Source organism: Papio anubis, chromosome 16 (genome assembly GCF_008728515.1).
Source record: "Papio anubis isolate 15944 chromosome 16, Panubis1.0, whole genome shotgun sequence".
In the NCBI taxonomy this organism is placed as follows: domain Eukaryota; kingdom Metazoa; phylum Chordata; class Mammalia; order Primates; family Cercopithecidae; genus Papio; species Papio anubis.
This window is the reverse complement of record NC_044991.1, coordinates 29,006,941-29,019,617: the sequence shown is the minus strand read 5'-3', so window position 1 is coordinate 29,019,617 and position 12,677 is coordinate 29,006,941. Positions and strand designations below refer to the sequence as shown.

Below are 12,677 nucleotides of genomic sequence, written 5' to 3'. Positions count from 1 at the left end.
CCCAAAGTGCTGGGATTACAGGCTTGAGCCACCGCGCCCGGCCAAGGCTGTGGTTTTCTAATTAGAAGAGGATTGCAAATTAACCTCATAATACTAACTTTCCATTTAAAAAGTATAAAGAAACAAGAGTAATAAAACTGTCAATGTTTTAAAAATGAAAACTGACTTATCAGTGTTATCAGGTAACAGTCAAATTTCTGTGTCTTGTCAATGCTGTGTGGACCTTCAGATGGCAGCTCTGAGCACGCAAGTGAAAAGGGCGTATTTCAGGGCAAGAATAGAGATGTGGGTCTGTTTTCCGGGGATGAGCCGGCTATCCTTCCTCGGCCACAGGAGTGGTGAGCGTGAGCACCCTGGGCTGGGTAGTGAGGACTGCACGCTGCGGGGCGGCCCTTCCCAACACTCGGCTGTGCCCAGCAGCAGCTCTGGGGCACGCGGGCAGGCCCTCTTTAGAAAGAACCAGGGAATCCAACCTGAGATGGGGCTTCTTCGTTAGGGTTTGACAGAATATTTGAGACCTAAGATTGTGAATAAAGGAACATGACAGAATCGATTCTCCGCTGAGCAGAGGTAAAAAGGACCCTACAGAAACACCTTTCTAACTCATCTTATGTAAACCCAAGTGCTGGGCCAGTGCCTGGGCGGCAAAGTGAGGCCTGTGAGCATTTCTGTGTTCAGCACAACCTGAACCTGACTGTCCATTCAGACACGCTGATCCAGAGGAAAGCAACACTGAATCTTAACATGAATGTGAAGATAGAAGATGTACATTTATTTTCATGAATTACAAATGCGTTTCTGTTCGTATTAGCAGGCAGTCTTTATATAACCCATTCTCCATTGCTGTCAAAAATCAAACAAGAAAAAAGGACAGCTGAGAAATGAAAAGCTAAAAATAGAATTATTTTTCCTAAATGATCTGCTGGATAGCATTTTCTGTGGAACACAACTCAATCGAGGTAACAATAGAGTTTTCATTTCAATTGTAGGCATGTGGCACTTGGACAGTCATCTCTGCACAGAAAGCTGTAACAGTCATGCGAGGGTACAGTAATTATTGAACAAGGCAAATTTCTCACCACAGAGAGCAGTGGGGAAGTCAAGAGGAGGCACCGCACTGGGACAGAACACTGAGTCAACTCCACAGTACACAGTGGCAGGAACAAATACTTAAAGAGATCAGTAAAATATGGATAGAGCTCCAAACACGAGTTAGTGCTAGCTTTTTCTGACGGTCTGACTCAGCAGTATCAGAAATATTTGAGTACTTGACGACAAACAGTGCTTCATGTCATGAGCTCGTGGAGGCTTTATTACAAATTGTTATATTGTAGGTTGAAAAACGAACTTGAGATGCTGACATGCTGTAGAAGGAAAAAGAATTGTATACTTTCTTATTTAAAGACGCAGTGTTCCTCTCTGCTAAATCCTCAGGCATGGAACATGGTTACTGAAACACGCACATTTGAAGTAGCTCAAAGGCGTATGTGCACCAGCGTGTGGAGTTCCACCCTGGGACATCCCCAGAAACCACCCACAGCTCAGCACTGCAACCTTTGTACTTCTCTCACCAAATGCCGAGTGAAGCTGCCACTTTAAATCTTTTTTTTGTAAGTCTTACAAACATTAAGTACTGCACATAATGCTTCTTGGCAAGTGTTACACCTCTATATGGTACAAGTGACCACAGTAAGTCTACAGAGTGACATTGCTGGGTGCAGTACTTCCTTTTTATTTAGAAAAATGACTGCATTTCTAAAAGCTGGGTCAATAGCACATACCTTATATATGTTAGTGACTACCATGATATGAGAAAAGACGTGGACAAGTGCTCCCCAAGGATTCCCGAGACGGAAGCACTTGCTGCAGGCTGCAACATCAGCCAAGGTATTTCCACAAGCTCCTGCTCTGGGGCAACAGTTATGGTCAAAGGGTGAAGTGCAAATAAGGGGCTGTCACTGACTTAAAGTGCCCTAGGCAGTAGCCTTCCCTATCATAAAGTGAGATGCCAGTGACTAGAGACAACTGGGGAAGAATCTCTCTCTGGTGCGGCTGCATGGTCAGCAGGGCATCATGTAGAAAAGGATTCAGGAGAGGGAGGAACCACTGCATCTTTCAAACCAGAAAGCGGTTAGTGACTAAAGCAACAGTAAGCAGTAGGTGCACTGAAGTACATACTGCCGCAGGTCACCAATGGGTGACACACACAGGGCTGCCAGGAGGAATTCTCTGGACTGAAGAAATTCTTTGAAAGCATAAAAGCCACAACTACCAGAAACCGCCCCTCCAAACGGCTCAAAGGAGTCAAAGTGGATAAGCCAAGACGGGCTGGAGACAGGACCAGGGGTCAAGAACTGGGAAGAAGAATACCGATGTCTGAGCACGTCCAGTCCTCTGAGCCCTTGTCCTACAGAAACACAAACAGACCACTGAGTTAAGAGTGAGTCATGTGAAAACAACATTGTCATCAGCATCACAAAACACAAAAGTGACAAGAGTGAACCACATTAAAACAGCAGCAGCAGCAATAGCATTATGAAAATAGAAAAGGGAAAAAAAACTCCTGTAAAATGGCCATCTCATTGGACACACTTGGGCAAGAGTAACACACGGCAGTTTTGAAGGGGCCAGGGTCAGCCCTCACTCCACAGGCACCTTCTCTCAGACAGTTCTGAGGTGGTTTCCACAACACTCATAGGAGAGACACCACTCCCCCAGCCTACACTGACTGCAGTGTTCCCAAGATGCCCTTTATTTATCATAAGATATCCAACACTAGTGCTCGCTTCGGCAGCACATATACTAAGATATCCAACACTACTCCATGGTCAAAATTAGAGTTTAAGGGCCTTTGTAAAATAATACATCTTTACGCAAAAGGGTCTTCTGCCGCCTCCTATTCTTAGCAAGTCTCTCTCTAAATGACCAGCTAGGACAGAGTTAACTGCACAGTCAGGGGACAGTGCCCTGTTAATAATGCTCACATTTTCTCTGACTGAGGGCGAAACAGTCCTGGTGGGAAGTGTGAGTGGGGGTAATGGGCTGGGGTTTTAGCAAGGAGCTGTGACTGGTTCCCACGGGCAGGAGAGGTGCTGATCACGCAGGTCAGAGGTGACCTGACGGCTACGTTCCCATGAGGCCTCTGAACCAGCGCCCTGAAAGGAAGCATTTCCCTCACTCTCTATGCCCGGCCAGGGCCCACCTGGAGTATCACACCAGGCAAGCACAAGCAGCACGCTTTCCCTGTTTTTCCAATGTCTCTACTTTTACTTGGAGAAATTCTATTCCAAACCAAATCTACTCCAACTGTTTACAGGCCAGTGGTTCTCAGATGCTAGCCTGGAAAGCACCTGGAGGGCTTGCTAGAACAGATTGCTAGGGGTGGGCACAGAGCAGCCACACCTGCAGAGCCACTGCCTCATGGCTTCCACTGTACATAATGAGTGAACTTCACTCCCAGCTATCGATCACTCTGTCCCATCCGGTTTTTTTTTTTTTTTTTTTTTTTGAGACGGTTTCACTCTGTTGCTCAGGCTAGAGTGCAGTAGTGCACTCTCGGCTCCCTGCAACCTCTGCCTCCCAGGTTCAAGTAATTCTCCTGCTGTAGCCTCCCAAGTAGCTTGGACTACAGGCACCTCCTACTACACTCAGCTAATTTTTATATTTTTAGTAGAGGCAGGGTTTCATCATGTTGGCCAGACTGGTTTCCCTGACCTCAAATGATCCACTTACCTAGGCCTCCCAAAGTGCTGGGATTACAGGCATGAGCCACTGCACCCAGCCTGTCCCATCCTTAAAAGTGAAAACAGCCACTCAAATCATGTTTTGCATTCTGTGGTTCGGATGAAGAAGGTGGAGAAGGCCACTGGCGCAACCAAGTGTCTCAAAATGCAAACAAAACAGACTCTTCCCTTTGGAGATTCTCATTGGTGTGAAATGTTTTCCAGCATGAAAATCTAGCAGAGTATCACTTATTATTTCACAGAGCACTTTCAGAGCTATGGTTTTCATCTGCCACTCAAGAGTTGGGGCAAGAAGAACGGGTGTTATAGCCAAACTGTGGACTTGGAGATGGGCTGAGAGGGAGAAGTAGTCTCTTTTATGTAGAGGTGAACTGCAGCCAAACCTATGGGTTGGCAGGACGTTAAGCTGCCCTAAAATGCTTTCATCTTCAATAAACCAAAGGGAAATGCGGTTCATGCCCCTACTGATCAATCCACCTGAGAAAATTCACAATCAGGCGGACGAAGAAGGAAGTTGAGCACTGACCTCTACCTTCACCTGCCTCACAGGGTAGGAGACTGAGGATATGGGCTGGGTAGGAATGAGGCTTGTCACAGGTAGTAGGCATGTTCAGCTTTTTTTTTTTGAGACGGAGTCTCGCTGTGTCTCCCGGGCTGGAGTGCAGTGGCGCTATCTCGGTTCACTGCAAGCTCCGCCTCCCAGGTTCACGCCGTTCTCCTGCCTCAGCCTCCCGAATAGCTGGACTACAGGCGCCTGCCACCACGCCCGGCTAATTTTTTGTATTTTTAGTAGAGACAGGGTTTCACTGTGTTAGCCAGGATGGTCTTGATCTCCTGACCTCGTGATCCACCTGCCTTGGCCTCCCAAACTGCTGGGATTACAGGCGTGAGCCACCGTGCCCGGCCGGCATGTTCAATTTTTAAACTTGCCCATGGAAATTGACCCCCTTAAGCAAAACACAATGAATATACTTTGACCCTTTAAGATCTTTCGGCCAACACTACAAATATCACTTGATTGCTTCCTCTACCAAAGGGGCCCCACAGCTGTGCTCTGTGGTCCTGGGGTGTATGTTTCTAGGCCCTTCCTGCTGTAGCCAAACGGTCAACAGTGCCCTCCCAGTGTTCCCTTGTTTTATTACACGTTTACCTCCTGAGTTCTCCAATTTAGAGCTCCTGATCTCCGGTGTGTGGGCTGAAAACTCAGAGACAATGCTCCTTAGTATTGTGAATGAGTCCCGAGACCTTTCCCAGGGAGCAAGGCTAGTCACAGGCAGTGTGCAGCCTGCCACTGTTTCATGCTGGCAAACATTTCAAGAAAATGGTATTCTGGGTCGAAAATACCTGGATTCTCTGCTTAGTTTTGCTACTTGATGTACAATCTTGAGCAAAGTGCTCAAAGGCTCATGTCTTCAGTTTCCTCAATCATAAACATGGGATGCATGCTGACTTCCCAACATTCTGTTGTGATCACCAAAATGAAAGGTTTATGAAAGAACCTATCCCATAGTTTAATCAGCCAACCCAGCCCCAGCTTCCCCTGGATTCATGTGATATTCTAGATGATTAAATTATAAGTCAGTCTAGATGTTGGCAACTTCCTTTGCAATGAATGGATAAAATGAGATGGGTTGATGGGTAGATAGAGGAATAGATGGACAGATCTATGAGAAAACTAGTAAGATGTTAATGTTAACTGTATAATCTAGGTGGTGGGAATATGGCCGTCTACTGTAAATTCCTTCAACTTTTCAGAATAGTTGAAAACTGTCATTAAAAGAATGTTGGGGGAAAAAATCATGCTATAAGCACACAGGGAGCATCTGTGTGTCTTTTGTGTCTGGAGCAAATGAACAACACACAGAGGTGACTGTCCTTGCCACACCGGGACTCTCAGAGTGGTGGTGGACCCGACAGGGATACTGGTCCCCCGCCTTGCAAGGCTGGCTTCAGGAGGCTGTCAGCAACTGTGTCCTGTGGCCCCAGGAACAACCCTGCCGCTGTCTTGTCATCCTTGTGCCTGCGGTGCTGCCTGTCTCCAGTGGCCTGGCCAGCTGTCCCCCAAGTCCTTGCTCTCCGAGGTCCTCCTGCATCTTTACTGCCGCCAGAGTCACCTGGGCCATTGCTTCAGGTCAGGCAGCTACCTGTGAGGGAGAGCTGGGCTCCTGGGGAGGCAAAGGCCACAGCCTGGGCTGGCCTCTTTCTCTGCAGCCCCCTCTTGCTCTGCTGTCTGGCATGACCACCTTCCAGGTTCCACAAAGCCGTGCCCCTCCCCAACCAGCAAAGAACCCAACTGTCAGGTTTCAGCTGCAGCCCAACTGCAAGTCGGCCACACTCTGCGAGGCTTTAATGTCTGCCTTACCCTCTGGGGCCCACCATGCCCGTGCCCACCACTGGGACTCTGTATACTCCTTGTTGTTTACATTTCCTGCTATGAGGCTGCTGGAAAGCAAAGCCTGTGTCTTATTCATCTTTGTTCCCTTCCTAACTGGCAAAAGGAAGTGCTCAATGCTGATTAAGTGATGAAAAATGAATTATCACGTCAACCCCAGAAGCTCTTTTATACTAAAAAGGTGCACAGTTGTGTCTGTGTGCCTTTCTCCCCTACTATGGGCCCCTTTGAGGCCGCATTTAGATCCTGCTTGCTCCGCTTGCTCTTGGTGTCTAAGGTAGACTAAGCAGGCAGCACGCCTGACCTCAAGCGACAGAGAAGATGAGATGATCACAGACCACCACCTGGCTGAGGGAAAATGACTGTGAAAGGAATTGTGAAGGAAGAAAAGCAACAGAGGTTGCTCAGTTCCATCTTCTAGGTTCTGTAAAGGGCAAAAGAGTAAACCTCTCAGGGCTCACAGGCCATCCAGGTCTGTTGTGACTACCCCACTCCACCGCTGTAGAGGAAAGGCAGCAAAGGTAACCTGTGAGCAAATCCAAGGCCCTGTGCGGCTCCATTTACAAAAACAGGCAGCGGCTGACCAGGGTCTAGTTAACCTGACCTTGTACTGGGAGTGTGTCCTGGAGCCTCACGGTGGGGCAGGGACTCTTGAGAAACACAGACAACTGCTCCACTGTGAGCGCCTCATGGAGGAGCCAGGAAGGAAGCTCTGTGGGGACTGCAGGTGTGAAAATGGTTGGATCCTGGGGCCCAGCTTTCTGTCAGTGAGTGAGTGTGCAAATCACTGTGGCTAACACCTCCTCCACTAGACAGCCACATGAGTATGGGGCAACAGAAGACAGGAACCAGCTCAGTCCCCTGCTGATAACAGGCTTCTTTCTCAGTCACTACGCAGGGCTTATGGCTAGCAGTCCATTGCACATCCTGTTTGCGTGACTCCACAACACTTCCCTTGGGTTTGAGAGGTCGTCTTTTGGGGTGTGTCTGGTGTCAACAGCAGGCTAAGCGAGGGCTTAACAGTGCCAGCAGCCCTGCCTCCCCTAAGTTGGTAGGTTTAGAAAATTCGCAGTCTTTCAGACTTTGCCTTTCCTCCTTCTCTTGAATTTGCCGCTTCTCACCACTTCATTTCTAGTCCAACGCTACAGCCCCTTTGGTATGGAAGACCAGGCATTTGTTCTTAGCTGATGTCCTACCCAGTCTTCCCTCATTTCAACCCCTCCTGCTTTGATGTCAGACTTTTGAAAACATCATTTTCCATCCCCCAAACTACCAATTCCCCACTCTGTTGCCCTGCCTGGCTTTCAGCGCTATCTGCTTGGAGGCTGTGTGGGTCATGTCAGGCCTCAGCTCATGTCTGCTTGGTTCTTTGTCCTCAGTGACAGGGAATGGACACCTGTAACTGCAACACGGTTCTGTCCAAAGCATCTCCCCAGCAACTGCTTCTACCTTGGCTCACAATTCTTTATTCACTGCTCTTTTCTACAGAGTTCTAAACACAAGTCCAGTTCTCTCCCCTCTTGTCATATACTCTCTAAAATCAAGATTTGCCTTCTTTTCCTGTATACTATTTTTTTTTTTTTTTTTGAGACGGAGTCTCGCTCTGTCGCCCAGGCTGGAGTGCAGTGGCCGGATCTCAGCTCACTGCAAGCTCCGCCTCCCGGGTTCCCGCCATTCTCCGGTCTCAGCCTCCCGAGTAGCTGGGACTATAGGCGCCCGCCACCGCGCCCGGCTAGTTTTTTGTATTTTTTTAGTAGAGACGGGGTTTCACCGTGTTAGCCAGGATGGTCTCGATCTCCTGACCTCGTGATCCACCCGTCTCGGCCTCCCAATTTTTTTTTTTTTTTGAGACAGGGTTCACCCAGGATGGAGTGCAGTGATACAGTCATAGCTCACTGCAGCCTTGGACTCTGAGATTCAAGAGATCCTCTCCCCTCAGCCTCTCAAAGTGCTGGGATTATAGGCATGAGCCATTGTGTTGGGTCTACTCAATTTTTAAAATCTACCAATATTGTCATGTTGTTCACCTCCCCTTATGACCTAAGCATATGTAGCTTCTGTGCAGGCCCATGTAAATCCCCGACTGGCCAGCCCAGCCTCCATCTCTTGGATGAAGTTTCCCCAGCTCTCCAGCCTACACTGCTAGTCTGAACTGGTAACACGGTCTGGGCCCCTTGCATGTGACATCAACTGTAGAACCAGGTCCCAGCTAGGAGTTTCTGAAGGGGCAGGCACAGAGGATCCTAACACTAGATTTATTTAACTGGTGGCTCTGCATTCCCTGGGAGGAAGGGAGTCCTGAGGTGAACCCTTTCCAGAGAGATGCTCATGTAACTGTGAAACTGCTCTGGACAGGCAGCAAGGAACGGATGAGAACCCAAACATGAACAATCTAGAATATGAAAAAGTTGTCTCCAAATAATCACATTCACTACCCTTGAGAGTAAAGGAGGTACCTGGAGTTTCTAATAAACAAGAAAGAGATTCCTAAAAGAATATATGTAACTTTCTAAATAATTTTTAATTCTAAATTAAAAAAAAAAAATCTTTCAATAAGGAGCTTGGAAAAGAATACAAAATAACGGACCTCGAGGAACATAACATTCTAGAAACAAAAGGCAGTGCCTCCCTTGTTGGAGTTCACTGTATTAAAGCTCCAGGTACCTGACAAATTTAAGATCTGTATCCCGGCTGGAATCTAGCAGTCTCTTCAAAAATTAGTTCTTTGAGCTTTTCCTTAGGCAAGTCATCCAATTCCATGTCGAACTTGAATGGTGCTTCGGCAATGGGCTTTAAGAGAAAACAAAACATTTAACAGTCAAAGTTGTTATGGGTAAGGCAGTAATTTACTGATTCATAAAATGACCACTGCTCAGATTCTGAATTTATACAACAGGACTGATGTCTCATAAAAACTTAAGAGTTGCTGGCCGGGCGTGGTGGCTCACACCTGTAATTCCAGCACTTTGGGAGGCCAAGGTGGGCGGATCACTTGAGGTCAGAAGCTCGAGACCAGCCTGGTCCAACATGGTGAAAACCTGTCTCTACCAAAAATATAAAAAATTAGCCGAGTAGGCCGGGCGCGGTGGCTCAAGCCTGTAATCCCAGCACTTTGGGAGGCCGAGACGGGTGGATCACGAGGTCAGGAGATCGAGACCATCCTGGCTAACACGGTGAAACCCCGTCTCTACTAAAAAATACAAAAAACTAGCCAGGCGAGGTGGCGGGCGCCTGTAGTCCCAGCTACTCGGGAGGCTGAGGCAGAAGAATGGCGTGAACCCGGGAGGCAGAGCTTGCCTGAGATCCGGCCACTGCACTCCAGCCCGGACAACAGAGCGAGACTCCGTCTCAAAAAAAAAAAAAAAAAAAAAAAAAAAAAAAAATTAGCCGAGTGTGGTGGTGCACGCCTGTAATCTCAGCTACTCAGAAGGCTGAGGCAGGAGAATTGCTTGAACCCAGGAGGCAGAGGTTGCAGTGAGCTGAGATCGTGCTGTGGCACTCCAGTCTGGGGGACAGAGCGAAAGACTAAGAGTTGTGCCCACACTCCGGAAGGTCTCATAAGCACTTAGACCGGGAGCAACTGAATCCGTTTAAAGTGTTCTTCTGAACTTATCACAAATCCCAGAAGAATTTTTAAATGTTTTAAGGCAGTGAATGCTGAAATAAGAGAAATGTGCTGCTGTGGAGGTGGTGGGTGTTTATCCAATCAACACCCATAATACTAAAATACATGCATTTCGTTAAATAAATCATGGTATCTTTATATGAAAAAACATCTTAGAGCTGTTAAAAATTAAGCTGTAAGGCCAGGCGCAGTGGCTCACACCCGTAACCCCAGCACTTTGGGAGGCCAAGGTGGGAGAATCATTTGAGACCAGCCTGACCAACATAGCAAAACCCCATCTCTACTAAAAATACACAAAAATTAGCTAGGCATGGTGGCAGATCCCTGTCATCCCAGCTACTTGGGAGGCTGAGGAAGGAGAACTGCTTGAACCCAGGAGGTGGAGGTTGCAGTGAGCTGAGATTGCCACTGCACTCTGGCCTGGGCGACAGAGCAAGATTCCGTCTCAAAAAAACAAAACAAAACAAAACAAAAAAACTGGCCAGGCATGGTGGCTCACGCCTGTAATCCCAGCACTTTTGGGAGGCCGAGGCAGGTGGATCCTGAGGTCAAGAGATTGAGGACATCCTGGCCAACATAGTGAAACTCCGTCTCTAGTAAAACTACAAAAATTAGCTGGGTGTGGTGGTGCATGCCTGTAGTTCAAGCCACTCGGGAGGCTGAGGCAGGAGAATCGCTTGAACCCTGGAGGTGGAGGTTACAGTGAGCCGAGATTACACCATTGTACTCCAGCCTGGCCTGGTGACAGAGAAAGACTCCATCTCAAAAAAGAAAAATAAATAAATAAATAAATAAACTGCAAGGAAGATTAATAGAAAAATGCCCATATTGTGTCAAGAAAATGAAAACTATTTTATTTTAAAAATTTAGATACAGAAATATAAGACCGAGAAGGAAATACTCCAAAATGTTAATAACTGTAACAAGATTATAGAGCTACATCTTTGTAGTATGAAAAAAAAAAAACACTCTTGTATTTTCTCACAAGTTTTCTTTTTTTTTTTTTTTTTTTTTTTTTTGACACAAAACCTTGCTCTGTTGCCCAGGCTGGAGTGCAGTGGTGCAATCCTGGCTTATTGCAACCTCCTCCTCCTGGGTTCAAGTGATTCTCCTGCCTCAGCCTCCAGAGTAGCTGGGATTATATGCGCCTGCCTGCCACAACACCCGCCTAATTTTTGTATTTTTAGTAGAGACAGGGTTTTCACCATGTTGGCCAGACTGGTCTACTCCTGACCTCAGGTGATCCACCCACTTTGACCTCCCAAAGCGCTGGAATTACAAGTGTGAGCCACCACACCTGGCCCCATTTTTTTTTTTTTGAGACTGTCTCATTCTATTGCCGAGGCTGGTGTGCAGTGGCATGATCTTGACTCGCTGCAACCTCCGCCTCCTGGGTTCAAGTGATTCTTTTTTTTTTTTTTTTGAGACGGAGTCTCGCTCTGTAGCCCAGGCTGGAGTGCAGTGGCGCGATCTCAGCTCACTGCAAGCTCCGCCTCCCGGGTTCCCGCCATTCTCCTGCCTCAGCCTCCCAAGTAGCTGGGACTACAGGCGCCCACAACCGCGCCCGGCTAATTTTTTGTATTTTTAGTAGAGACGGGGTTTCACCGTGGTCTCGATCTCCTGACCTTGTGATCCGCCCGCCTCGGCCTCCCAAAGTGCTGGGATTACAGGCGTGAGCCACCGCGCCCGGCCTTCAAGTGATTCTTATACCTCAGCCTCCAGAGTGGCTGGGATTACAAACACGCACTATCGTGCCCAGTTATTTTTGTATTTTTAGTAGAGAAGGGGTTTCCCCATGTTGGCCAGGCTGGTCTCCAACTCCTGACCTCAAGTCATCCGCCTGCCTCGACCTCCCAAAGTGTTGGGATTACAGGCGTGAGCCATCGTGTCCAGCTCCCATTTTAATTTTTAACCATACTCCAGAAAGCTATTTAAGTAAAATATGAGCTTAAATAGCTTAAATAGTCTAGATCAAAGAACCCCATACACACTCAGTGACAAACAATGATATTATTTTTTAGAGAAAGAGTTTTGCCTGTCACCCAAGCTGGAGTGCAGTGGTGTGATCACAGCTCAATGAAACCTCGATCTCCTGGGCTCAAGCAATCTTCCCACCTCAGCCTTCTGAACAGCTGGGACTACAGGTGTGAGCCACTGTGCCTGGCCACATTTTGATTTTTAAATGCCCGTGAACTAATGCAATGTTACAGAACTAAGCTGATGATGATACCAGTTGTCAGTCAGTGAATGCCTAGATTCTCACGTCTCACCCATGTAATCCTCACACGAGGCCTTTAGGAGGAGGAAGCACAGACCCCAAACTCCGCATTAAGCTTTGGCCATCCGAAAGCGGACAAGGACTCATGTCCAGAAGAATAAATAGCTCAACCCGAAGGAGGGCTATGCATCTGGGATCACAGCAGGTGTCCTACACGCATCATCCACTATCCCAGCCAGCTGATTTGGACTCAGAAGCTTGGGAAATCTCCAGCCCACTAAACTTAGAAGAACCCCAAACCTGTATTCCCACCTATTCTGTGTTACTGGCTACGTTGTAGGTATTTCACAAGCTGCCTCATTTGTTGCTGGAGGTAGGGAGACGGATGTGGAAGGGAAAGCTCATTCTTTCAAAAACAGGAGGGTAAAGACTATTCTCTGTGCATGTGAGCCTCAACTAGAACAATCCAAACTTTTGGTTCATACTGCATTTTTCTTTGTTATCCTCCAGAGATTAAAGTTAAAACTGAACCCCAGAGGAACCAGAGAGCCAAGGCACTAGGACTGTCTTGGGGAGAACATGACATGCAGCTTCTTCTACTCGAATGCCCCGCCTGCTCTGAATAGCTGCCACATCCACTCTGGCCTCATCACTTCTTTTTTTTTTTTTTTTTGAGACGGAGTCTGGCTCTGTCGCCCG

The 12,677-nt window shown here is 47.5% G+C and overlaps 1 protein-coding gene across 1 annotated transcript in view; it reads right to left on the bottom strand.

Annotated features, from left to right (window-relative positions):
• Positions 1-745: 745 nt before the first annotated feature.
• MAPK1 (mitogen-activated protein kinase 1) overlaps positions 746-12,677 on the bottom strand; it is a 107,503-nt gene continuing 95,571 nt past the window's right edge. The window contains exons 8-9 of the mRNA XM_003905274.3: positions 8,800-8,925; positions 746-2,407 (exon numbers count right to left, since the gene is read on the bottom strand). Coding sequence (XP_003905323.1) covers positions 8,809-8,925 — 117 coding nt within the window. The 3' untranslated portion in view covers positions 746-2,407; positions 8,800-8,808. The remainder of the gene's footprint in view (positions 2,408-8,799; positions 8,926-12,677) is intronic.